The sequence below is a fragment of the Sturnus vulgaris genome, chromosome 1, assembly GCF_052056855.1.
Source record: "Sturnus vulgaris isolate bStuVul1 chromosome 1, bStuVul1.hap1, whole genome shotgun sequence".
NCBI classification, from domain to species: domain Eukaryota; kingdom Metazoa; phylum Chordata; class Aves; order Passeriformes; family Sturnidae; genus Sturnus; species Sturnus vulgaris.
This window is the reverse complement of record NC_142243.1, coordinates 95,656,198-95,683,459: the sequence shown is the minus strand read 5'-3', so window position 1 is coordinate 95,683,459 and position 27,262 is coordinate 95,656,198. Positions and strand designations below refer to the sequence as shown.

The following is a 27,262-nucleotide window of genomic DNA, read 5'->3' as shown; positions in this document are numbered from 1 at the left end:
AGGCATGCTTTGATGACTGGATCCATGCATTTTTCTGCAAGGAGTCATTTGTTCCCCTAGCAGCTAACATTTCTGGCTCTATCTTCTGTGTGATCAGGCACAGCTTCCTTCCTCTCATACCCACTGGAAAACAACTGTGCCTATCTGCAATGTTTTTGTGTCAGGTTACAGCACTGCCGACAGCCAGGATTCAAGAACACACAGGGAGATAAAGGCCTGGCAGGAGAGGTTTAGGGTCCAAAAGGTTCCATGTGCTATGCAGAATGTTTCCTCTGGATGCCTGCTTGCTTTTCACTGCTTTCTCTTCCTGCCCCCACCTCCTGCACAGTCCCATAAAGCCAGTTTTTCCCTCCAGCCCAGATTTTCCAGCTTTTCAGGAATTTATCAATTATTTCAGGATATCCTAGGTGTGATCTGGGGACAGGAAGCACATCTCTGTTTCTTTCCCTTTCCATGCTTGCATAGCTGAGCTCTTCATTTCTACTTCAACCTGGCTTCTGCTCCACGGCCTTCTCCATGTGTGGGACAGTGCATTTGGAGGCAGAGTGGATGTCTTGAAGGTCCTGCTGAGGCTCCTACTCATCTGTGGCTGCTGGGAACTTGCAAAATCCTTGAACCTTGAAGCCAAGTGGCTGATACAATTTGAGTGCACGTATACAGTATAATACCCCTTATTGTGACCCCTTTTCTCAAGGCCAGTGAGCATGCAAGTAAAACTAGAATACCACTGCAGTATTTGATTTCATTTTCTTGTGCAGGAAGGGCAATAAATACATCAAAGAATGAAAAAATAAAAAGGTAACAGATGGAATTCACTAATTGCTCTGTTCTCATCTTTTTTTTCTCTGAAAAGCAGAGGTATTTAAACATATTCAGACCAAGCCGCTGAGCCCGGCCATTGCTCAGTTGCAAAGTCTCACGCTTTTCATGACAATAATTTTAGGACATCATACACGGTAATACTAAGTACATCCCGACATCAGAGACATAATTTGAGCATGCTTCTTTGTCAGGAGGTGGCTTCACGGGTGATGGAAGCAGCCTAGGAGTGGGTATCAGCGACACGATCTCCGATATTCAGCCCTCTCTCAGCTCAGGTGGAATCCGCTTGGTGAAGGGTGTCCAGAGGGTAAATCCTGCGGGGAGCGGCTGAGGGAGCTGGGGTTGTTTCGCCTGTAGAAAAGGAGGCTCGGGGGCCCCTTATCGATCCCTATAACTCCCTGAAAAAGAGACCGCGGCCAGGTGGGGGTTGCTTTCTTCTCCCACACACCCAGCGACAGGATGAGAGGACACAGCCTTAAGCTGCACCAGGGGACATTCAGGTTGGACATCAGGACGCATTTCTTCACAGGAACCAGCAAAGAGAAAAGTTTTAAACTTCTGAAACCCTTGCGGTCTCCGCAAAAGGCGCAGGACAGACAAAACGCCGCCAAACTCCCCACACGCGGCCCGCGCCGCTCCGCCCCCTCAGGCCCCGCCCCGCGCGGGGTCGTTGCCACGGGAGCCGCGCGGGGTCGCGCACGCGGCGGCGGCGGGCAAGATGGCGGCGCCCGTGTCGCTCTGTCACATCGCCTGCTGCGCCAACCGGGCGGGCGGCGGCGCCGTGGCTTGGGGCCGCGGCGGCCTCCTCGCCTTCGGCAGCTGCCACGACGTCATCCTCTACGACCCAGTGGTGAGCTGATGCGCTCTGGGGTGGGGCCGGGACCAGAAACAGAACTAGAACCAGTCCCTGACGCTCGGTGCTGTCTGTCTGTCCCGCAGGTGAGGCGGGCGGTCGCCGCTCTCCGCGGCCACGCCGGCAGGGTGAACTGCGTGCGCTGGGTCCGCCGGCGGGACCGCGGTGAGTAGCGCGGCCTTGCACCCCCTGTCCCCTCGAGGTGCGGTGCCGCGGTGAGGCCGCGGGCTCTGCTGCCCTTGCAAGGGGGAGGAGGCGGGGGAGGCTCGGCAACAGCGGGGCTGTGCTGTACACTGTAGGAGTTAGGGGACTGCGACGCTTGCACTGCATCCTTTCGCCTTATGCCAACTTCCCAGTAGGGACTTTCACAGAATTAGTTAGTTTGGAAATTATCTCTGAGGTCATCGAGTTCAACCTATGACCCAGCACCACCGTGCCAATTAGACCATGGCACTGAGTGCCAAGTCCCATTTTTCCTTAAATACCTACAGGGGCAGTGACTCCACCACCTTCCTGGGCAGCCCCTTCCAATGTCTAAGCACCCTTGCTGTTAAGATATTTGCCCTGATGTCCAACCTAAACCTGCCCTGGCACAGCTTAAGACCGTGTCGTCTCACCCTGTCACTTGCTGCCTGGGAGAGGACACCGACCCACACCTGGCTACACCCTCCTTTCAGGTGATTGTAGGGGCTGATAAGGTTTGCCCTGAGCTCCTCTTCTCCAGGCTAAGCATGCCCAGCTCCCTCAGCCACTCCTCATCAGATACGTGCTTCAGACCCTTATCAGCTCTATTGCCCATCTCTGGACCTGCTCCAGCACATTAGTGCCCTTCCTGAATCGAGAGGCTCGGAACTAGACACGGTACTCGAGGTGTGGCCTCATTTTAACAGATGGGTCTGCAGGAATGCGACCTGACAAACCCAGGTGAACTGCCAGGTGAGTGAGGGGATCTCTGCTCCCAGCCCCACAGCCAAAGGCACCCCAGTAGGATGTTTGCCTGGGGTGCAGCAGCTCACACAGGTTGGTGGCTTTTGCTGCTTCTTCTGCTCCCATTCCCTTTAGTAAGATTTGGAGTTTTGCATGTTTCGACTTTGTAAACTCATTTGCAATGCCTTTTCAGCAGTCTCTGATTATAAAGCTCTGAAGTTGCATAGAGGTTATGTGCTCGAAAAAAGTAATCTTTAGAGAGATAGAAATGTTTGAGACGTTTATGAGGCTTTTGCTGGATAGTAAAACCAGGATTTAACATTGCTTAGGGCAGGATTTTCACAGGCATATATTCTTGCACTTAGGTGCTTATGGAAACTCACTGAAAAAGAGAAATGCAACTGTTGATTAGACTGCTAATGTCATATGCTGCTTCCTGTTTTTGAGAAGTACTGAGGTGCAAACATTTGTTTTTGGTAATGATATAAACTGCCATCCTTTCAATGGTTTGCACTAAACCATATTCTTCTTAAAAATGATTAAAAGAAGTTACTTTCAGGGAATTCAGGAATTAAATTTTCTTGTGAAGCTTTGAATTCTGTTTGTTTACATTTCTCTTGCTTTATTTTCCTATCTTCTAAAAAGACCAAACAAAAACCTAAAATACTAACTTAAACTGTTTGAGAGTCTTTTGGAAAGGTATTTTTATCACTTCCATGCAGAACTTCAAATAGTCCTGTGAATTTTCTCTTTCTGTTTTCCTAGGGAGTATCTTTGCTCTTAACCTGTTCTGCACAGTGCAACTCTCATTAACCATACTTTATTTTGGCAGAAACGTTGGTTTCCAGTGATACTTTGTGAGTAGTAACCAGCAGAACTGCTTATATTGCCATTCCAAAGTTAAGTGTTCACTGAACTAACCAAAACATACTTTTCAGCTTCTGAAACAGAGTTAATTTCTGGTGGATCTGATAAACAACTTATTCTTTGGGAATGGAAAGATACAGTAACGTGGAATAATCAGGTAAGCAGGAATAACCTCTTTTCAAATCTTCTCTGCATTAGTTTCTCACATATCACAAATTGCCTGTTTTATCTGTATTTCAGGTTCATACTATTTGTTTCACTTAGACATTTTTTTTAAATTGAACCCAGTTGAAATTGTTGGTACTTTGTCTTGCTATGTTTTAGTCTAAATGTTGTGTTCTCTTTTCTGTGGTTCATCTCTTTCAAATCACCTTTGGTAAAGAAATTAACTCACCCATCAGTCATTGAATGGATTTGTTTAGGTGTCTGAAAGACCCTGTTTGTCTGTTCTTGACTCATCTGCTTTCTGATCTCACATGGCTGTTTTCTTTAAACCACCTTAAAACTTTTAAACCATAAGGCCCATTCTGAGCTGGCATTTTCTGTACCCTTCTTTCTTTTTTCCTTATATCCATTTCTAGTGATTTCTTGTCAATCTGTGCAACAGTGTGGGGTTTACATGTAGACAGTCTTACCAGGATGATGTACAAGTTGGAGTAGATGTTTAACAAAAATGAAAATAAAAAATCTGCACAACAATTGGCTTTTGTAAAAGAAATGGAGAAAAGTAAGGAGGCATATTAATTTATTATTTCTACTGTAAAATGTAAGGCAAAAGATTCAGTGTTGTGTGAAAGAGCCTTCAGAATGACCTGAAAATTTGTTGAAAAAACCGCTTTATTATCTAGCTTTTAAAATCTTGCTTATTAGGCATTGTATTGTGAATAGCTGTGTAGGTAACCCATTCCATCATCTGTCTCAAAGTAGATTATTAGACTTGGCATTTTAAAATGCATGAGACTGCATAGTAGGGGGAAATGAACCTACTTTGATGGGGGAGGTTCTCAGAAATAAGTTTTTTCTTATCCTGATCCATTATAACAGTTCCTGCATTTATTTAACTTAACTTACAAATATTTTTATAAAGTTTTTCTGCTGACGTGGTGCACAGTCATATGGCAATAGTTTCAAAAGAATGTGGCTAAATGTGCCCATTTTAATGGCAGTTGTAGACTAGTGTAAATTCTTAAAAACAAAGTTCCATATTAAACCAATCGAAAATTCTTACTGTGACCAGACTATATTTTGGAAGAGCTGTCAAGTCTGTCTATGATAAAATTTGGATAAATGCTGGATGACTTCTGGTTGCAAAATTAAAAGCTTCTCATTTTGATCTTTATGTTTATGAGGAACAGATTGCAAATTGAATCACCTGTATTCATTGTCTAAATTTAGCGGTTTTGTTTTTCATGTTGGCATTTTGAAGGAGTAAAAAGCTGTTTTGGTTTGTGAGAACAAGCTGAACAGTGCTGCTAGAGCTGCTGTAGCTGCTGTTTATTCCTTCATATTCTCAGCTCTGTGGGCTTCACTGAGGTTCTCCAAACTTTTCTGAGGTGTTCCTTAGGGTAAGGGACAAGAGCAGGAGAAAAAGGAAGGAAAACTTCTCTTTCTAACTTCTATACTGTTTCCAGCTTCCCTCAAGGAAGGGTGAGGTTTGTATAGTGTACACAGGGGCATTTAATTCTGTTCAGCTTTGAGCAAAATCTTATCAAGTTAATATTCATTGCTGCTGTTTCCCTTCTCTGGGTTTCCTGGAATACTCTCTAGCTTAAGCATAGCTTGGCAGACACTCTGCCATTGCAGGTATAGAACTCATTTTCAGTATTAAGGTTTTTTTTTTTTTTCCTTAAATGTCTTTAACAATTCTGTCATGTAAGTTACCAGAATTTAAAACTTTGTAAAATTTTCTCATGTGTTCAGCTTGTGGAAAGCATTCCTCTCAAAGGCCACACGGAAGCTGTTTTTGCTGTGGATGCTGTCTACCAGTCAGATGAACCTGATTTAAATCTGCTAGTAGCTTCTGCGGCCTCTGACTCTACTGTGAGGATCTGGTCTCAGCATGGTTCAGAAGGTAACATTTTTTTAATGTTAGGGATAGCATACTGGCTAAGTAAGAACGATGAATGCTTATCCATTAGGTATGAAATACTAACATCTTACTAATGCAACTATATTGATTTCTCTTCAGTACATCAAAGCACTGTATTACTCTTTAAAAGAGTTGGGACAGATTTGTTCTGCAGAATGATTTATCTTTATATTTCATCAGGAATGTGTGGCCTGAATTTACTTTATTTTAAAATATATATTCAGCTTTTGATAATCTGAACCATTATTTTGCTCTGTAATGTGGAGGCAGACTAGCTGTATGCATGAGTGAAGTGAAATTACATAGTAAAATGATTAATGCTGGCATTTTGAAAGGTGAGGTTTAACTAGTCACTTGTTTTCCTATTGGTTTGAGTCCAATGAAATTTGGGATAATGGGATCTTGACCTTCTGTTGAACTAGGCCTTTGCGTGGAAATTTGGGAAAACAGCATTCTAAAATACATAAGGAATAAATTTGGTAGATAATCGAGATTTAAGGTTGAGTTGTAGTGACTACATTTCTTTAGCTACTTTCTTCCTTCTCTGGTGTATTTGAAGATTTTATATTGCCTTGCCTGCGTGAGAGAGGTGGGAGTTGCCAATCTACAGTCCTGTGTTCTGGAAGGCATTTTTGGTGCTCTCAAAGAACCACTTGAAGTCCTATCTTTTTAATTTTGTCTTGCTGGTGTGGGTTACAGAGACTAAATCTTCTGCTGTAGAGAGGTTTTTTTTTTCTGCTATCCTCTTGTTTATTTTGGTCTGGATGGCTTACTAGTTTAACCATTTCCAGGATCTCAGTGATGTTTGCATGTTTTTGCTTCTCTCTCTAGCTGCTGTTGTAGCAAATGGATTCAGTTTTATTTTCCTATGTTGTGAATGCTGTTGCCACAGGATATATTTCGTAATATTTATTGCTTCTCAGGTGTTACCACAGTGAAGCTGTACAGATTTAATACTCAATATTATCTTCTAACTCAACTAACTGGATGAATTTTTATGGCCACACAGAAGATATTATTGTTTAGGCTTCTGAAAAACAGTAGATTTTTTTTCAGCTTCTTAAAATAAAATTGGATGGGAAATTTTAACTATATAATACAGGAGGAAATGACAGTGTAACTGTAATAATTACAGTGAATAAGATCAACACTGTCTGTTCCTGTTTTCCAGCTAAATGCATTGAAATTCTGCAGTTTGGAAATGGATTTGTTATGGATGTCTGCTTATCCTTCTTGCCTGGCAGCAATGGTAAGTAAAGCTGCACATCTTGAATATCAATGAAGGAAGAAAAATCTAAGAAATCTCCCAAAGAGATTTTCAGTTGACTGACTCCAGACCTGTGTGCCACAGTTTTTGTTTTCTATGAAATCTGCTTAAGCTGGTTCTTGTATCTAAAGATTTTCTCTGAACTCTTCCTAGTAATTAAAGACACAGACTGATGGCAGTGTCTTCAAAATGGCACTCAGATGGAGTTGTCTAGCTGAACTCTTGAGATGGAAAGCTTTAAAACGAGGTAGCAGTGCTGTAAATGAATGGGATAGGATGATGCTGTTAGTTCCACCTGCTCCTTGTGATACTGCTGCATGTTTCTTCTTGTTGCAAGATTCAGAAAAAATCTTGGGAACCATAGGTTCGCAAGCAGTGTTTATCACCTGCTCAGTCTTAAATGTGGAAAAAATTGAAATGCTGAACTACTTTGATCTGACTATTCAGTATGGTTTATGTAGGTTTCTATTAACAGAAAAGTTAGATTTTGTAGACTGCCACAGACATATTCTTTTTGTGCAAATAGGTAGAAGCTTTTTTTTTAAATAAAGCAGATGTATCCTCAAGCCAGATACATGTGTTGAATTAAGTTTGTGTTTAAGTATCATTAGAGTCATTCACCTGGTTGGAGGTCTGCCAGGCTCCCAATTGAAAAAGTGCTTAATTTTCTTACTGTATCTGGAATTTTCAGCTCTATGCTACACGTGTTCCACACTGATGTGTTGTTTTGATTAGATGCCTACAAGCATACTTTATTCTTTGGCTTTGATAATTCTGGCAGCTATGAAAGCTCTCTCAAGACGTGTTGTCCCATTTGGAAATGCCCATGTCTGTTTTCAAAGCCTGTCTGATACCAAAAGCAGCATCTGCGCCAGTAAAGAATATTTACACCTCTCTCTCTTTTCCTGTAAATACACTAACATGTGCTTGTTAAGATGAAGTTAAAAGACTTGAGGGTAAATGAAAATGATTACTGCAAGTGTAAATATTCTTTAGAAGTGAAGTGCCTGTGGTGTGATATATAACGTTCATATTGCAAAACAATAGATTGTATCTTCATTTATGATACTATACAGGTAAGAAATTCTCACTGTGACACTCTAGAGTAGTGCATCTGTTCAATGTTGAAGTCACATTGTATATAAGAGAAGTAGTCATACATTCTGAAAACACCATGAATTAAAAATATCATATTAGTTCTTAAAACTAAATGTTTCTGAAACTCAAATTGCATGAAGTGTTTGAAGCTTCTTTGAATGGTGGAATAGCAAGGAATTTGTTTTCCAGAGTCCCCAAAACCGGTGTTGCTTAAAATTACATTGAGAGCCAGACAATCCTTTATTATGAACTCTTCCCATCCCAATTCAGATTAGTTATCCAAAGCAGTACACTGCTCATAAACTGAAAAAGAGTGCTTTACATTTCTCAAGAACTGAAGTTATTTTCAGTTTGCATAATTTCAATTTGCGCAAAAATTTCATTTTGTATGGAATTAAAAAAAATTTCTAGATACTTGCTTTTATGTTCCAGTACAAATGACCTCTGCTGCTAAAATTGCCAAAAAACAGTTTAGATTTTGAATTGTAAATGTATAGAAATGTTTCCTGTAGAAATCTGTAAAGGGGCTTTTAATAAAGCACAGCCACTATTTTCTCCCTAAACCTGACATAGTAGTCCATATAGCTGAGGATATGTTAATTCTGAAATCTAAATAAAGTAGCTTAAAAATATATTATTAAAAATATCACTGCTGATAATTTGTCAGAAATATTAATCTCTAATGGCAATTTGGAATTTTAATGATCTTCTGGGAAATATGATCTATGATAAATTTAGGAATTGCTCAGAAGTCTTTCTGAAGGCTAAGTTGTCAGCTGCACAGAGATTCAAAGAAGCTTTTCTCTTGAGAACAATCTGCATTTCTTAAGTCAGGAGCTAAATACAGAATGACTTTTCTGAAAATTGTAAACTACATTTTCTGAAGCATTTACAGTAGCCTCTAATTTCACCAAGAAAAGAAATTTGAGGCTTGCATTGAAAATGGATTCATATGCAATGGATGCTTTAACTTTCAGAAGATGTTCCTGATGCCTAGGATTTTAACTGATTGTCCTTGAAAATAAATTATTTAAAAAAAAAATTTGAGCCACTTTTGTCAAGAAGTCAAATAGGGAAAACTGATAGATTGCTCATAAAAACCTGACCAGTCATTGGCAGCTGGAATGCAGGTTGAACATTTTTCTGGCAGCCTCTTCATTTATGAGTTGCTGTACACTTGCTGTTTAGCCGTGAAGAAGAGCTTTGTGCAGTTTTGGTTGGTTGCTTGCTTTTTTGCCTTGCAGTGTTTGCACAAACTCTGCTTCTAAAATGCTGGCAATAGGATTTACTATTTTACAGATCTTGATCAGACATTTGTCATATAATCTGATTCTTCCTATCACCTGGAAAATTGCTCATGACGTAGCTTGGCCTCTCATAAACAATTGTCTCCTCAGAACTGAATTGCAACAAGTCAGTAAAAAAAGAGCAGGTGAACTTGGAAAAGCTCTGCTTATCCAACTTAGTTTTCTTATTTCCTCTGCAGGAATTTTATCTTCATCAGATCCAAATTCTAATACCCCAAAGCATTTATGTGAAAAACTATATACTAGTCCATTTTTGCCAGGTATATGTTTCTTGATAGAACTTTTTGAGTGAAAGTATTCGCGTTTGTCTGCAATAGCAACTAAATCATAATCCTCTCTTTGGTTTTCTTAGTTAAAGTTTCATTCCATTGAGTAAATATGTAATTACAGTAATGGCCCATAAAATATGTTTCTCAGGAAAGGATGATATTGTCTTCAAGGACATCCATAGTGTTGTATTTTATGGAAGAAAATGTCACTCCTGCCCAATCCCTGTGGACCTGATGACCAGGTCTTCATTCAAAGCAGCTCATCATCTTCAATCTAAAGCAGGTTTTTTTAGGTCTATTAAAGAGAGGAGAAGACAGAGGTGAAAGGTGACTTAGAGGTTGGAGAGAAGAGGCAAGTGATGGAACTATAAGAATGTGGAATGTGACTAAGAAGTGCAAGAAGAGCAGTGGATAGCTAGGCACCGATTTGGTACAAGTAGAAAGAAGAAATTAGTATAAAGGATAAATATATTATGAATATTCAAATTGATTTTTGATCTATCCATAGTAAAGATAAAATTATCTATGTGAAGGGATATCGTGGAGGCTTTTTTTTAAAAAAAGCAGTTGATTTTAGTGAAATTTAGTATCTTGTTTTCTATCCAGACTTAAGAAATGCAAATGTCTACCCTTAACATATAACTTATTTCTTCATAGTTTTATACTGAATTGATTTGCTTTTACTGTTTCAGTCCCGAGCAGTAACACTTCTTCCTTATGATGTAAAAACAGAAGAGTGGAATAAGCATTAACTGTTTTTCCTCATCCTCCTCTGTTGGAGAGAGGAGCTAATACACTGCTTAACTTCTCTTTTTTTAACCTCAGACATAACTTTTTCTGGTTTGATTCAGTAAACTTAGAGGGTGTGTGCACTTTCTAGGTTAGCCAGTGGAAGTCGGCTACTATTCAAGACTTGAGTAGTCTTGAGTGAAAGATATTTCCTTGCTTTCATATTCTTGAGTTCAGATAGTGGTGATCTTACATTTTTGGTCTTTTCATTTGCTATATAATAATTATGCTAACTTCATCTAAACCTGTCTTAGTTGATTTAGAAACTTGAATTGCCTTAGTTCTGAATCATTTTGTTTTGTTCCTTCCTGCTGTATTTAGAGCAAATGCCTGTTGATATAAATAAAATATAATAATTAAAAACTCTAATTCTTGAACTTCCTATAGATATATGAGCTTGAGGCAAACTACTCCTTTTGACATCTTAGATATTTATAGATATTATTTGCATGTCAAAATAACTTTGGAGTTCTGTGTCCTTCAGATAAAAATTTATTAGGCAGCTAATATAGAAAACATTTAAAAAGTGGTATCACACTTGCCTGTCCTAGTATTGTTATGTTTTGATATATTTCTATACTGATTTTTACATTATTTATATTTTTTCATATCCTAGAATATTAAACTTATAAAAAAATGAAGACCTTCTTTTTCTTTCTAGTACCAATACTGGCTTGTGGTGGTGATGACTGCAAAATAAGTTTGTTTATACAGCAGAATGGTCAGGTAATTACAGTTTTTGTCTCTTGCTCAGAGCATTACTGAGTTCTTCTGCTTCTTTTCAAATGTGCTGTTGATTTTTTTCAAGTTCTTCAGTAAGTCCTTTCTGTCTCTACATAGCCATTGCATGCAACAAACTTTTTTCAAATAGTTCATCCATTTTTCTAGGTAATGATGAAGTGCACACACAATATTGATTTTGAATTCAGTGCATTAGAGTTTTAGTTTTTCTTGATATTTTTTTTTCCCCCGGTGTGAAGATAGCCTGTTTCTATTCCCACTGATACAAAATAGCTGCAACTGTCCTTCTTTATTAAGTATCTAGGCATTGAGTTGTTCATATGGAAATTATGTTACTTTCATTCTATAAATTCTTATAATAAAACTGTTATTACTTGTTTCTGAGAAATTTTATTTTTATTGCTAAGTATGCCCTTTATGCATGACTGCTTTTGAACATCAAAAAAAGGTATTTTTAGGAGTATCCAATCTTATAGAAGCACACATTTTTAATGTGTTATTTGGAAGCTGGCAATTTTTAGTTTTTCATACAGATAAATATTCCTTTTGAGCAGTAGAAAAACATTATGTCCTCTCTTGCATCTGTTCAGAAGTTTTGTTAGATTCTAAAGCATGTGTTGAATGACTGTTTTCCAAAACAGAACTCAGTATCACTTCTTTCTGTCTCTCACTCCCTTAAAAACACCCCTTCAAAGCACAAATGCTCTCCCAATGCACCAGTGAACCTACCATTTAAAACCCCCCCTTTGAAGCTGGCATATATAGAACCACTTAGTCTGATGCATTTGCTCAGACCCACACCCTTTGGGGATTAAAGAATAGATACTCCTTTTTTTTTTTTTTTTTTTTTTTTTTTTTTTAAGAGAGAGACAAAAGCTACTTTATAGATAATTTTTGCCAGTTTGTGCTGCCATGTACAGTAATAAGATTTTTTTGGTTGCTGTTGTTGTCAAGTAAAATAAGTACTTAATCTCCTTTTTCTATGTTTGATGATTTCTTGACCACTCAGTAGAAAATAAGGGTGCTTGGTTAGATTTTTGATTTCTTTTTTCTTTTTTCCTGCATAGCTTGTGACTGAAGTCAGTTTAATGAATTCTCTGGTAGTTAGCAGTGGCAGAATGCCACTACTGAGTCTCAATGTGTTAAAAGAAAGACTTTTATCTCAGGGACTGTGCAGTTGGTTTTTCTCATTCAGAGTTTGAAACTTATTTTCTTGTATGATTCATGTTAACAAATTATATACAGTTTGACTGCCAAAAATTTTCAGAGATACATAATTTATTTTGCCCATTGTTGGCCAAACTTTCCAGTATAACAGTATCTGCCATTTTAAAAGGCAGTCAGTCTGTGGAGGGTAAAGGAAGGTAACTGGAATAAACAAGTTCCCTCTTAAGCTTCTTAAACACATTTGTGCTTTTTTTGGAGGTAGGAAACTTTATTTATACAAGGGGTGAGCAATTTTGTTTTGCATGTGTTATTTTTCACAATTTCAATTTCAGAAAGTATTTTCACCGGCTGTTGTGGCAGAGTTGTTGTTCAGAATATGTTTTAAATGAGGTGGGACTTCTTGTTGATGTCTATCTTAACTTTCCAGAGCATCTCTTTTAGCTAAGTGGACTATGCAGGGCTCAAAGAGAAGAGCCTCTGTTGTGCTTTACAACTATTAACAGAACTAAGGCATCCTTGCAAGCCTTCTGACATGAATTCCTGCCTAGCTGGTGAATCTCATTCATCAGGTTTTCTCAGACCTACTGACACCTTTTTTTTATGGCTTATTAGTAGTATTAGAGGTATTTGAAAGAAGTGTTACTATAGCCTTGCCATTTTTTACTGGAACTTGGCATAGGAGAGTTATTAGAATCTTAGCTCTTGTGGCATTCCCTTACTGGTAAGGGCCTGTAGCTCTGTCTAGTTAGTTCAGTGACTCTTGTAAAGCACTTCCTTTAGTTAACATCCTCAAAAAGGTTGTTATGAATGTGATTATGAATCCAGAGGTAGAACATACATTCTTAGCAGGGCATTCTTATGAAACTTAAAAGGCACTGTTAGACTCTGAGGGAGGATGAGGCATCTTTACTTAGCTAATTCAGGCTTTTGGTAAAATCATTAATTTTACAGTCAAAATGTACTTATTCATTAAAAACTGCTTGGTTTTTAAAACTGAGTGGGCATGCTTTACAGCTTTTGATGTTCCCTACCCATAGATCCCTTACTGTGTTAAATAGTAGAGAGAAAATGAACTCTTCACTTTCCTGACTTGTTGGGAGAGGGCATTGATTTATAAAAGTATCCAGGGAAAAATCTTTCAGAAACCATAACATGTCTTTCTGCTTGAGATAACATCTACAAATGTGGCCTATGGAGGGCAAGCAGATTAAATTAGAGTTTTAAGCCAGAACATTTCTGTTTGAACTTTGTTCTTCTGAGGAGGTGGTGCACTGTGTGTTTTGGGTTCCACCCAAATAGTTTGGCATAGTCGAGAAGTGCAATAGGGGGATGAATCAAAGATAATTCAACCTCTTTCTAATCTGTTGAGATCAACAGCTGTGTAGAGGAGGGACACATCTAGTGTCTGCTGAATTAAAAATGAGAAGACTTGGACCAGTATTGCCAAATTTGGCTAATAGCCAAACTGCTATTAGCCTGGTCTTGAAAGAGATGTACCCAAAGTGTGGGCAGGATTAGTTGTGCAGAGTGTGCTGGGCACGTCCACAGCTTCATTAGTTGTGCTACCTACAGAACAGCTTTATTCTTTGCTTAAAAGGAAAGAGACCAGATTGCTGCTAAGCAACAATATTCAAAGATTAGTAAGGAGCATGGGAAAGCCTGTGAAGTAGAGTCAGACCAGGAGGTTTTGTTAGATTTAACTGTTGGTACTGTAACTTCTTATGTATCTAGTGAGGACCAAATGCAAACTGAAACAAAGAAGAAATTTGAGACTATAAAAACAAAATCTGTAAAAAAGAGATGAATGACAGCTCAAAATACTGGTGTATATACAACCTAGACAGTAATAGAAACTTTGACTGAATCACCTAAAAATAATGACCATGTGCGTCTACACAAACCTTTATATTGATTCAATTATAGAACTGAATATATCTGAAGAAACTGGATGTAGGATGCCAAGAGACAAAAACTTCAAAGAAAAGGGCAAAAACAATACTAAAAGTCCTAGCATAACAGCATAAACTACTCCTTGCTCAATTTCAGTCAATGATTTTTATTTTTATGGGAAACAATATCTTGAAAACTTTGACTGAATCACAGAATCTTAGAATATCTCAAGACTGAGGAGACCCATAAGGATTGCTGGGTCCAACTTCCTGCTCCTCACAGACCACCTAGAACTAAATTATATGACTAAGAATGTTGTGTTCCTCATGCTTCCTGGCATCATCCTTCTGTGTGTGGTAATAACACTTGAGCTCACCTCTGTGTTCCAGCCACTGTACTGACACTGCTCAGATGGGTGCAGAGTGTAGGATGTTGTTACAGAGATGGGACAGACAGCAGCCTGAGTTTCTCATTTAAGGGGCTGGATGCATTTGCAGTGGTTTGGGGGTATCTCTCCTCAGCAGTGAGGCCTCCGTACATAATCTGGTGCTGGTATTACTGCTGTGGGTGAATATGAGATAATTAAATTCAACAGTCTCTACCTTAAATCGTGTGGATAGTTCAATGGGACTATTCAATGTAGGCATATAAAAATAAAAAGTAGTACAGAATTCTAGCTGAATGGTTAAGCGTGCTTGTTCTGCAGCAGGAAAGAACTGCATGCTTCACTTAAATCTAAGTAATGCCTAAAAACCTGTTTGGGAAATGATTTAGAAATCTGAGGTCGTATTAATAATCTCAAAGTAATTAGTTTTAATCTTTTAAGGGAGAACAAATGGCTGCTTTTCTTAATAGATTTCTTTGATGTAAGATGAGGAGGGTAATTAAAAAAGAATCCCACATGACAACACCTTGAAAAGGGAAAATTATTAGATGTGTATTTAGATTAATATTAAGGTCAAGTTTCAGGAGATATACCCACTGTTTAGTGTAAAAGGAACCATAAAAGAGAGGACGTTAGCAACAGTTCAGCCTGAATCAATCTTTCAGTTAGAAATAAACTTACCAGCTAACTGTCATGACTATAAAATACAGAGCATTTTGTCAAAGATCATATAAATGAATAAATAAATGTGTTGTATCTATTATCTGAGATGTCCATTCCCAAATATTTTTTTCATGTATTACCCAGAAGCATGTCATCTTCAGAAAAATCTTTAGGTTCCTGTTTCATCTCACTTTCCTGGACTGTTCCTGCCTTTACACATAACCTGTTGGATGTTTAACATAAACATCGGTCTGGAATGCCCCATTTGGAAGTGCCAGTGGTTGCAGAAGTGACCACCAAATGAGGCTTAGGTGGCTGTGAGAACACATTCTTAAGACCTAAACTCTGATTTGTACATATCTGATCAGCTTGGTCTGATCATGTATCCTGTTCTGGTCACGTATCTCATATATAGATGGTTCTGTAATTTTAGGGATGTTTTACAAGTGCACGTAGTTATAGGAGAAGGGCAATGGCTTCAAACTGAAAGAGGATAGGTTTAGAGTAGATATTAGGAAGAAATTCTTTACTTGAGGGTGGTGAGACACAAACAAGTTGCCCAGAGAAACTGTGGATGCCCTATCCCTGGAATGGCTTGGGGCCAGGTTGGATGGATTTTTTAGCAGCCTGGTCTAATTGAAAGTGTCCCTGCTTATGGCTGCAAAGGGTGTGTATCTAGATGATACTTAATGTCCTTTCCAAATTAAACCATTTTATGATTGTGACTGCAGATGTGTGATGAGGAGAGGCAGAGTAATATTGTTTGATGGGAACGTGGTTTTGGAGAATATGAGAAATGTTGGATTTCAACAGAGAGGCACCAATTTCTGAGTATGGATTTTTTTCATACACACACAAATTTTTCTTTTTTTTTTTTTTTTTTTCTATCATGGATTAGAAGAGAGACCTCAGTTGCAGACTTGTGCTAGTAGCAATGCTGTCATTTAGTCACAGCTCTAAGTAGGCCTAGGTAAGGGATTTTGTAGAATATAATGCCAGAAATAATGTGATAAGTTATTCATACTAAACTTCACTAGTGTTTTAACTGTAACAGTTACTTTAGACATTTTAATTCAACTTGGAATAAAATAATGTCATGGAAATAGGGCTGTTTCTGGGCAAAGAAAAGCAGAAATGGGTTAAATGCTAAGTAAGTAGTAAATAGTTGTACTTGAATCAAAATAAAATGGCAATATTACATATGTTATAAATGAAAATAAATTGCTACTGAAGTGTTCTTAAAAGGGAATCCAGCCTGTGTTTGCATTCCGGTGTTCCTGAGCCTGTGTTCGTGCATAGTTTTCCATCAGCAGTTCTTGATGTATACCTTCCTTAGAAATGTTATTAATAAACTTAAGAAACATAGAGACTTTTCAGTACTGATTCTTATTGATCATATTCTATTAAAAATTTATTCTTGAAATAATTGCAAAGCATTTACTCTTCTTTTTATACTTGATTTCACCTGTATTCATTTCCTTCATCATCTGCAGTTGCATCCACTTCACACAAATACAAGAAGTTACTTGTCACATCAAACTTGGATTATGTTATTCTTTGTGTACCACAGTAAGCCTGATAAAAAAATTTCAAATGTATCATAGAGACCCTGTAGCCCCTTGAAGGTGTGCACCTTAAATTCACATCCTTTCCTGCTCATATATGGGAAATGCCATAATATTACATATGCTTATCCAGTGGTGGCAGAACCGAAAAGGCTCATCTTGAATCTGTGCATGAATTACAATCTTTAGTAGTGGCTTATTTTTTTCCCTGTTTCAAATAATCTAAGTTATAAATATAAAAAACTTGAAAAAATAAGGCTTATTGCTGATATGTGCATGATAATAAGGTGCATTTCGGTGATGTAACAGGAGTTTTTATTCAGTTTCAGAAAACATTAGTACTCCCTGGCCATGAAGATTGGATAAGAGGCGTTGAGTGGGCCATCTGTGGTCAGTATGCAAGATGAATAAAGTAAAATGGTGGTTTAATGGCATTACAAGTATTTTACCCCTCCAACAGATGGCCTTTGATGCACAAGAGCACCTAAGCTCTCATGGTTTTGATGTTTCTTTTCCTGAGATGGTGGTAGTTAATATTAAAAATCAAGATGAAACTTTGTATCCTTTAAAACCATTTCTCTTTCTTGTTTCAGGCATGTTTACATGACTGGTACTTAAATGCAAACAAATTGGGGTTTTAGCAACTTGTCCTTTTCAATATACAAATGTCTGTATCTGAGTGAGGAAGAGTTGTCTGTTTTTTCAAAGTGGAGAGAGTAGGGGGAAATAGTTTGTTTATATATTCCTGCCCTTTTTTTTTTTTATTGGGAAATTAAGAGGAGAATCTTTGCAAACATTAACTAATCAAATAGTTACTGCAATGGCACAAAAAAAAAATTGAAATTGGAGGATGCTACAAGCCTAGAGGAAGAAAGGAGATTTTGGCAAGTGTTGAGACTGATAGAATTCCAAAAGCAAAGGCCATAAATAATTGGGAAGTATATGTATAACATGTACATTGTTTACCATACCTTCCACATCTTACAGGCAGGGACATTTTCATAGTGTGTTATAAAATAGTCGAGAATTTGAATGGGGAAGTGAATTGATGTTGAAATAAAACAGTGGATTTTTTATGATACTGTGTACAATAGGAAAAATTTGGATAATGCTATTAGGTGCGTGTATGGAAAGATGGTAGGTTAGTCATGGCAGTGGTTGCAATGAAAATGTGGCTCTATTTTTTTTCCCCTTCTTTTTTCTGAAAATGAATAGGTGAAGATCTTTTCTTAGCAAGCTGTGCTCAGGATTGTTTGATAAGAATTTGGAAAATATGTACAAAATTAAAGCAACTTCCAGAAACTGAAGATGATTCCATTAAGCTAAAAGAGAATGTTTTTACTCTTGAAGGTAGGTAACAACTGTAAAATTCTCTGGAACAACTTTTCACTGGTGTATCTTATCATGGTTCCAGGGAAGCAGACAAGGTGGTTACCACCTAATTTGGTTTGTTCTGTGTTGACTGCATTGTTTGTAGCTGTTAAGAAAGCAGAATTACTGTTTTAAAGCCAAAAGTTAATGATGTATTACAAGAAATGGTAAAGTAATCCGAGAGCTTAGTACCAACATGAGTTATTGTTATGCATGTTCCAAATGTAATATGTAGGGCAATTATTAGTCTGTGGGAGGGAAGCTGTTGCATAGTTCTCCAGTTTAAGAGCTTGCCTTTCATTTTCTTTCTAATTCAATGAATTAAGAGGTGTTGCTATTACTTAATGATTAGAAACAACATACTGGAAGGAACAGATAAGTATGTGCAGGCTTGCTTTATGGTCGTTTAACAAGGTGTTTAAGCATGGTAATATCAGATGCTTGCTTTGCTGACATTGTAGGGTAAATTGTTTGGCAATCTAGTTAATATAATGAAGTGTGTATGATGCTGTGTGTAAAAAGTGCTCATGATGCTTCCTGCAAATCCTGATTCATTTGAAATACCTTAATGCTTGTGTTTTCAGTCATTTGGAGATGCAGATATGTGTAAGAGTATGCGTAGTGCCAATTTGGAGTATTTATTTCAATGCTTCCTGAGAGTTTTCCAGAAATTCTGAGAGACCCCTCTGAGGCAATACACTGACTGATATGTGACCATCAATCTGGTATTCAGGGCTTGTGCCAAAGTACAATTCCAAGGAGCTGTTCTATGTCAGGAAGCTTTTGAGATATTGGCAGATGTTGAAAGCAATTGATTATTTTTGCTAAAGATATCAGAAATTACCTGGTCTTTCTTGGCTTTTAGAAAAAATATGCTGTTCTCTGATTTCTGGTAGATGCTGACACATCATATGCAGTTTCTTTGGAGTCTGTGTTGGCTGGTCATGAAAACTGGGTGTATGCAGTTCACTGGCAACCTTCATTTTCCAAAGGTAAAAAGATATCAAATACTTAGCAACATATACATAGAGTACAGTCACATGTCTTTGTATTCTGTTTGCATGTTCCTGTAGACGATGACAGTCTTTAAATTCTGCAAATAATGTTTTATGAGTGAGCAGGCGTTGCCTTGTACTCACGTTTTCTTTAAGGAATGAAATTAAATAACAGAGCTGTAAAGACTTTGTTGTAATTGATTTGTTGGTTATGGTGTAGAAATTAATTTAATTAATCAGTATGAATTAATAGCTCTAATAGGTTACCTTGATATATGTAATTGAAATGTCTGTTCTTCAGAAGGTAAGCATTACCTCAAGAGCTCTCCTTTCTTTTTAGTGGTGTTGATTCCTGGAGTATGAGTTTTCTCTAGCATGTAATTTTAAAGGCATTAGTGCAGACTCCCATTGAAACAGTTATTTATAGTTTAATTTTGCATTTTGCTCTAGTATTTATCTTTCTTTGAAAATCCTTAAATTCTGACAGCCTTGTTTGCAGTACTGTTTTGCTGTTATGTATTTACCTGGCATATAAGGGAAGGAGATTCTTTATTTGACGTTGCACAATCAGAACCCTTGAATATTTGTACTGACAAAGGTGTCTTTTTTTTAATATATTTTAGAGTTACTGATGGCAGGTAACATTGGCGGTACAAAGGACAGCTTTGCTTGTGTATTTACAACACTTGAACAGCAGAATGACATTAGAGTGTCAAAATACATGTAGTGAAAGACACAGGACTTGCTCTAAAAATATTGGTTTAGTTATCTCATCCTTAAACTTTTCTCTTTTTTCTAAATTAGACACCAGTAAAAGATTTAGAACAAGGTTTAGGTGCAATGTAGGCCTGTTAGCCTTGCACTGCAGTCTGAAAACTGTCCTGTTAGACCATGAAGTTTTCCATGTTATGTTTGTATTGTGGCCTGCCCAGTGCTGGGTTCCCCAAAATAGATTTTCACTAGAGGCAAACTGATGTGGGAGACATATTCTCAGTGCAGAAGGTGAGAAGTCTGTTGCTAACATATCACCTCATGAGATGCCTGCCAATATCTCTATTATCAAGAAAAGTTCCTCTGGTTTTCCTTCCGGTTTCGCAACTGATGATGAACCAGCTCCCTCTTTCCCATTCTATGTTGGGCTTTCTTCTGGAGTGTTTCACTGTGCTCTGGGGAACAGTCCTGAGTTACTATAGGTACTACAGGTTGCTAGAGACTGCTGAAGTCAGTAGCAAACCTAACAATTTGGGAAAAAAAACCCCAAACAGTGAATACTGTGCAATTATTTTAAACTGTAAATCTCTCAGTTAAAAACTTAATTAAGGAACAGAACTGAGAACTGCTGTGCATTCTCTTTGTGAAACTCTAGCTTTTCTTCCAAACTATGTTTAATTCAATATAAGTTTGGAGTGAGAAAACTGTGGAATATGGTTGTTCTCCTGTACATGTTTACTTCCCTTTGGGTGATTATGGCTGAGAATACAGTATCTCCTAAAGAATGCCTGGCAAGAATGTAGACCCTGTAAATTTGGCATGTAAGAACTGCCTTGCATATCTCTGATGCTGAACAGTTTTTTAAATGTGTTTATATTTCAGTCTCACCTAATTTCTTTAGAAAGTATGCTCCTAGGTTATAGGGTAATAATTTTCCTTGTACTGTAGATGGCAGTATGCAACAGCCAATGAGGATATTATCCGCATCAATGGACAAAACTCTGATCATCTGGGAACCTGATAAAGAATCTGGAGTCTGGCTGGAACAGGCAAGTGTCAGTCTTTCTCACAATATGTACTGTACTCAAATTGTGTTTCCAGCATCATGTGGGTATTGTAGGGAACAAAAACGCTCTAAAATTCTGGCAGAGAAAGGAGAAGTGCTTTCTTGCAAAAATACTCATTCCAATGCTCTGTTGTGAGTAAAACTGTATTTCAAAAAAAGGGATACAATATGATTTTTACTGCTTTTTTCTGTGTTCTTACTACTAAGGAGTTTAATAAGGGGTGTTTGTGCTCAACTGTCATTCATAGTGTACAAGGCAGGGGCTGCATAGTAATGCATGCTATGTACTCCTGGTAAGAGGAGGAAGAAACTCTCTTGAACTATTTGCAGTTCATCCTTGTGAGAATGTGACCTAAGCAGTTACTACAGGGCAGCTGACATGCAATTCACAAGCCTGATTTTACTCACAGTTACTTGATCATTGGCTGTGTCATTAGGTTTTTCTTCCATTTGAGCTGAATACTCATGTGTCACCCATGTAGTATTGTGACAGCTGTTCTGATGTGGATCATCCTAAATAAACAAGTAGTACAACCAAATTTCACTAGTGCTTTGATTGATGTCTTTTCAGCTGACCTGCTTTTCCAAATTGCAGTAGTTCAGTTGAAGTTGTTTTTGTTGTGCCAGCCATTGTTTGTGATCTTTCCTTTCACAAAGAAAGTTCCATTCATCTCTTGGGTGAAAAAGCGAGAATTACAGTAGTTTATTTAATTTTTCCTCTCTTTCATTGAAAAGTTCTGATGCCTTTCTGCTTGAAATAGAAAACAGTTCATAAAAGAGCAATCACATAGAGATGCCATTTGATGTCCCTAGGTGTAACATAGTTGTGGCTAAATTCACAAGCTTCTAAAAATGGATTGTGCATGAAAGCTTGTTGCAAGTTGTGATTCTTTAATTTTACGTTCTCTTTGTATTGGTTTGACCACAAATGTGCAACTTCGAGGTCAGATCAGACATTTTAACTGCAAAAATCCGTTTTGCCTCAAGAGGGGGAAATCTGAGCTGGAAGCCTGCAGGGAGGAAGTGCACAAGGGGAACATCCCAATTTCTCCCTTTCATCATGATATGATGAACACGATGTCTTCAGAAATTCATTCCCCTGCTCAGAGGTGAGACTAGAATTCTACCTCTAGCATGGCATATCAAAGTCACTCCAATATGAGTGGTATTTTGTTTTGAATGAGTGCTAATAAGATAGAACTACTAGTGCAGTGCCATTTAAAATGGGGCATTGGTTCATTTCATTTTGATCTTAAAAGAGGCTATATAAGAATGGGGGAGTTGAAAGCTTGAAAGAAATTGTGGTTTTATGTCTTGAATAAAACTTGAAAATGTAACTATTAATCTTTTAATAAAATTTAAAAAGGAGAAGGGCACTAGAGCAACTGTCAGGCCTGTGTGTATGCATGCATACATATGTGAGAAGTCAGAAGAGAAGCACAAAACAGAGGCCAGAATATGTCACAGGAGTGTGGATCAAATTGCAGATGTTCATGGGGAAACAGGGAAGTGAAAATATGTTAGGGAATCTTGGAAATTAAGTAGGGAAGAAAATGTACTTGGGAACTACTGTCTCTTTGGGTCATTTTTCTGTATTATGCAACAGAGCAGTAACCAGACAAAAGGAGCTATAGTATCCAACAAGCTGGACTGAAACACAGAACATTTGGGTTTACATCTCATCTAATGTAGTGTTTTCTTTCCCTTGGGGGATCCTATATTGACATGTCTGTGAAGGGAGGCTCCGTTCAATTGGGATGCAGGTTTAATTCCCATGACGTTTCACTCTTAACTTTGCAATTAAAATATTCTTCAAATGTATCTGTGTGTGTAATGTGAACTCTTGTCTATAGGTAGTTTTTCATCTCATGAAGTCAGAATGATTTTGTAGGAATGGAAGGCCATTGTCATGGATATTTCGCTTCTGTTCATTAATTTAGGTACGTGTAGGTGAAGTCGGTGGCAATACTCTTGGATTTTTTGACTGCCAGTTTAGTCCAGATGGTTCAATGATCATTGCTCATGCTTTTCATGGGGCACTACACCTTTGGAAACAGGCTGCAGTTAATAAGGTATGTTGTTTTTTTTGTTAGCAGTATTAGTTTAAAGAACTGTACTTTTAAGTCATTTGAGGTAAATTTCTGTTATTAATAGAAAAGCGTAACAGTATAATTTAAAATTAGTGATTGAAATTGTCCTTTTATGAGTATAATATTCCGTAGGAGTCTCACTCCTGCATAGAAGGGAGGTTGAAATCCTCCAGGCTCTACACCCTATTTCTTACCTTTGGGGATCATGAAGTCAGTTGAACAAGCTGAACTCCTTTGTGGTTGTGCTTTGTTCACAGCTGAACAAATAACACAAGTTTCTTTCAGATGGGAGAAATGCGTCAGTATTTGTCTCTTCAGCCTCTCTTGAGTTCTAATAGTTTGCTGTTTACAAATGTATTTTTCTTACTTTCTTATAAGCACATTATTGTATGTGCCTATACACATTAGACAATTTTATTTTGCTTAGAATGTGCCAATCAGTCAAATGAAAAACTCCTTACTTCTTTGTGGAACTCTTTTAATAGAAAGAATGGAGTCCAGAAGTTGTGATTTCAGGACATTTTAACAGTGTAGAGGATGTAAAGTGGGATCCAGAAGGAGAGTTTATCATCAGTGTGGGCTCTGATCAAACTACGAGACTCTTTGCTCCATGGAAAAGGAAGGAAGAGACAGAGGTATGATCTTCAAAGATTTTGTGAGTGTGGTTAAGGGGACTTAGTTGGTCCTGAGTTTGGAATGAGTTGTCTGAATATAACTCAAACCTTAAGAGTTCCATAAGTGATGATCTGTTTAAAACTGCTTGGTTTGGTCATAAAGTGTGTGCTGCTTTCACTTTAAAAATATTAGTGGCAGAGTTTTTGCAATCACACAGTATGATTGCAGTTCAATCCTGAATCCATGTCCAGATTGCCTTCAGTTAGTGTTCTCCCAGAGTCTTGGAAAACATGCTCTGCAATAATTCAGAAGGAGGAATACATGACTGGTACTAATAACCACCTATTGCAGTGTTTAACAATTGACTACACTGCTGTGGGTAACAATAAAGAAACTCAAATTTGGTTGTGCTTTTTTACAGTAACATAATCTAAATAAAGTTCGTACTGTATTTTTTTACATTAATTTGGTAATGACTTTGTTTTACTAGAATGATTATCTGAACTACATAAGTGCAGCTGTACCTGTCCTGTTCTAACCCCCAGCCAGTAACTAAGGACCACACAACTGCTTGCTCACTCCTCCTGCATTGAGCTGGGGGGAAGTCTGTCTAGGAATGCAGAAGTTCCTGTTTCTTGTTTCTCATGCATTCTCCCCTCTGCAAATACAACCTTTTCTGGCAGAACAGTACCAATGCTCCATTCAGGAAACTGTCAGAAACTAGACTGACTGTAGTCATATAAGGCCCTGTGCCATAATTGGGGGAGGCTATTATAGCTGTCTTATCAAAGCTTCTGTAATGCAGACCAGCACAAGAGGTCTGTTTTTGAGAGAGTGAATTTGGCATCAGGCCACACAGGATTGGTGGCAATCCCAGTTTGTTCAAGAGCTACATTTTGCCTTGTGTTATAGGAAGGACATTTCCAGTTTCCTTCCCTGCTTTTTACCTTCATTTCCACTCATGAGGGTACATTAAATATATTGAAACAAAGTTCAGGGCTAGCATGTAATGTCAGTTGACAGCATTCAAGAATAGTCAATATCACTTTCTCTGTGACCTGCTGAAATACCACTCTTTATTATGTATGCTGCTTGCTAAATTTCAATCCTGTCTTCTGAGAGAAGAAGGACTTGTTGCACTATTTGATTTTTTTTTTTTTTTTTAAAGAATGAATGCTTTTTTCCTCACTGAAAAATAGTCAAGCCCTTGTGAAATTAGGATGTTTTGTAGGATGTCTCTAATTTCCTTTCAGGTCCCATTGGAAACTTCAACGTTCAAAACTCAATCGAATTTTTAGCGTGATATGTGCAGTTTACAGTCAATACAATGCCTTTGCTTGTATTCATATGATATCTAGTCTTGGCTACAGGCATTGGAATACTGAAGTAGTTATTTCAATTAATTCTGGTTCTTCTAGCTTTTAACTCAACAGTACACGCTGGATTTTTCCAACTGAAGTATCATCTAGGTGAAGTAGCAAATGACACTTAGGAAAAATCTCTTCCTGAAAGAGCATTTGCTGGAAAATAAATGTTTTTCTTTTGAAGAGTCATTTTTCTCATGTGTAGAGTAAGTCAGTTTTTTTAGAAAAGTAATTAAAATAATATCTTTTTTTGCTAATATTCTTTGTTTAGTATGACTATAAAACTAGCTTGTCTCTCTGTTTTGGTTTATTGTTAATTCTTGTTTACTTGGATTAACACTTGAATAGTGGATAGAATATATAAGGAAAGTGGGAAAAAAGAAAACACTTCTACAATTATCCAGACTTTCCAGATTATTTTTGCAAGAATCTGTTATAGGTTTTTGTCAGTTTTTTGTAAAGCTTCTATTAAATGGTGTCACTTGAATTAAGTATTTAAAGAAAAGAGGGAAGTAGGAACCTGTACCCTGCTGACAGCAGTGCTACTGCTTTTTGTGAAAGACAGATAAAGGAAGCAAGGTAATTATCACTACCTTTCTTAGGTCTTTCAGACCTACAGTCTTGAAAGTAGTAGGATACAAACCTCTTTTTGCTTAGGCAAATTATGTTCTATTACTGACTGCCTAGCATAAAGAAGTCACAGTAAGTGCCTTAAACACATCTGTGCAGGGACACAGTTTACTAATTACAGGAATGGTTTGATGGAAAAAGAAGATTCAATTGATGTATGTGAGCACCAGTTTTATGCACATCAGTAGAAGGTTGCTCTTAACTTTGCTTTAGGTTAATAAATTCAGCAAGTAAAGTAGTGGTGCGTATTTGGAACTTTAAATTGTGCTGCTCCTCTGCTTAAGAATTGTGTTTTAGCTGTGTGTCTGCTCATTTTTAGGTAACCTGGCATGAAATTGCCAGGCCTCAAGTACATGGGTATGACCTGCGCTGCCTGGCAATGATTGGCCGGTTTGAGTTTGTGTCAGGAGCAGATGAAAAAGTGCTTCGAGTTTTTCGTGCTCCCAAGAATTTTATAGAAAATTTCAGTAACATCACTGGTATTCCAATGGAGAAACTCTGCTCCCATGTAAGTATACTAAAGCAATGCTTAACAAAGAGAACCCTCTTAGATGTAGAATAAGTTCAATGCTTCAGAAAATGTCAGATTGCACTAAACTTTGTAAAAATTCTTTTAGTCCTACTGAAACTGTAACCTTGTTTTTCCTTTCCCTTCTGCTTGCTTCCATGTGTGTTGTTTCATATGTATTTTTATGGTCTTATCATATGAAACAGGTTCTATTTGAAACCAAACGAGACCTTGTGTCAGCAGATTGAAAAGAGTGTGGGTAAATTTTAAGTAACCCAAACCAAAGTAGACCGCTGTACACACTTGGGGATTAAGCAAACAATGAAGCCTATTAACATGTTTCCCATTAATTTAAGGGTGTAGTAGTCTTGTCTAGATCTGATTGTTGTGTGGTTATGTGTTGGTATTACTAATTTTTTTAATTGTATGCTTGGAAATAGCATAAAGCTTTTGGCACTATTTTTAGTTCTTATGTACAAATATTTATAAATATGTGTTTGCTCATGCTTTATTTTCTCTTGGCACTTGGAAATTTTCTTGAGGCCTTTACATTCTAGTTCTTAGTTGTGGGTATGCCAGCTGTCCTGTATGGATATGGAGTTGCTATCCTTCGTTGTGGCTATGTCCTTGCTTTGTTTGCTCCCCATTTGCATTAAAGTCTAATTCTGATTTTGTCTGCATTTTGTAGAGCAGACCTCATTCAAGATAGTTACCTCTTTACAGTGCCTTGCATGCTTTTTGGATATCTTACTCAAAAGCAGGGTTTTCTGTGCAGTTTCTCAGAGATGGATCAGCCTTTCCATTTAATTTAACAGTTGAAATATCTGGGATAGAAATAGAATAATTTTTGATAGCAAGGAGTTACATAAGTAGCTCTTTAGTGCTTTAATTCCACAAGACTTCGTAAGCATTTACATTAATGACCATTGAACAAATAACGTTGTGCTTTTATAAGGTTGGCAGATGACATTATTTTACTTTATGTAGACTTTTCTTATTGGCTTTTCCTCTGTGTGCTGTTTTTTGATTACTATCAGAAAGTGTTTCACATGGGCTTTGGTTAAAGAGGACAGCTTTATGAGTGCTAATTATACAGCTGCTTTTAAATAGCTTTCTTAAAATTGTTTTCTGTGAAAGCTTTTCTATCAATAAAGTGGGGAAGCTATTTTATAATTTGGCTTAAATGCCTTCTGCAAAAAAATACCTGAAACCG

The 27,262-nt window shown here is 37.6% G+C and overlaps 1 protein-coding gene across 3 annotated transcripts in view; it reads left to right on the top strand.

Annotated features, from left to right (window-relative positions):
- The first annotated feature begins 1,505 nt into the window (after nt 1-1,505).
- Nucleotides 1,506-27,262, top strand: part of ELP2 (elongator acetyltransferase complex subunit 2) — a 37,766-nt gene continuing 12,009 nt past the window's right edge. For 2 of the 3 annotated variants that reach the window (XM_088171920.1, XM_014875136.2), the window contains exons 1-13: nt 1,506-1,672; nt 1,762-1,840; nt 3,541-3,626; nt 5,390-5,540; nt 6,730-6,807; nt 10,950-11,014; nt 17,023-17,089; nt 17,915-18,049; nt 18,967-19,062; nt 20,725-20,825; nt 22,783-22,914; nt 23,418-23,567; nt 25,861-26,049. In XM_088171920.1, the coding sequence (XP_088028046.1) occupies nt 1,541-1,672; nt 1,762-1,840; nt 3,541-3,626; nt 5,390-5,540; nt 6,730-6,807; nt 10,950-11,014; nt 17,023-17,089; nt 17,915-18,049; nt 18,967-19,062; nt 20,725-20,825; nt 22,783-22,914; nt 23,418-23,567; nt 25,861-26,049 (1,461 nt within the window). In that variant the 5' untranslated portion in view covers nt 1,506-1,540. Of the gene's footprint in view, nt 1,673-1,761; nt 1,841-2,520; nt 2,612-3,540; nt 3,627-5,389; nt 5,541-6,729; nt 6,808-10,949; nt 11,015-17,022; nt 17,090-17,914; nt 18,050-18,966; nt 19,063-20,724; nt 20,826-22,782; nt 22,915-23,417; nt 23,568-25,860; nt 26,050-27,262 lie in introns of those variants that run through there. The other variant, XM_088171924.1, reaches the window with a different exon arrangement.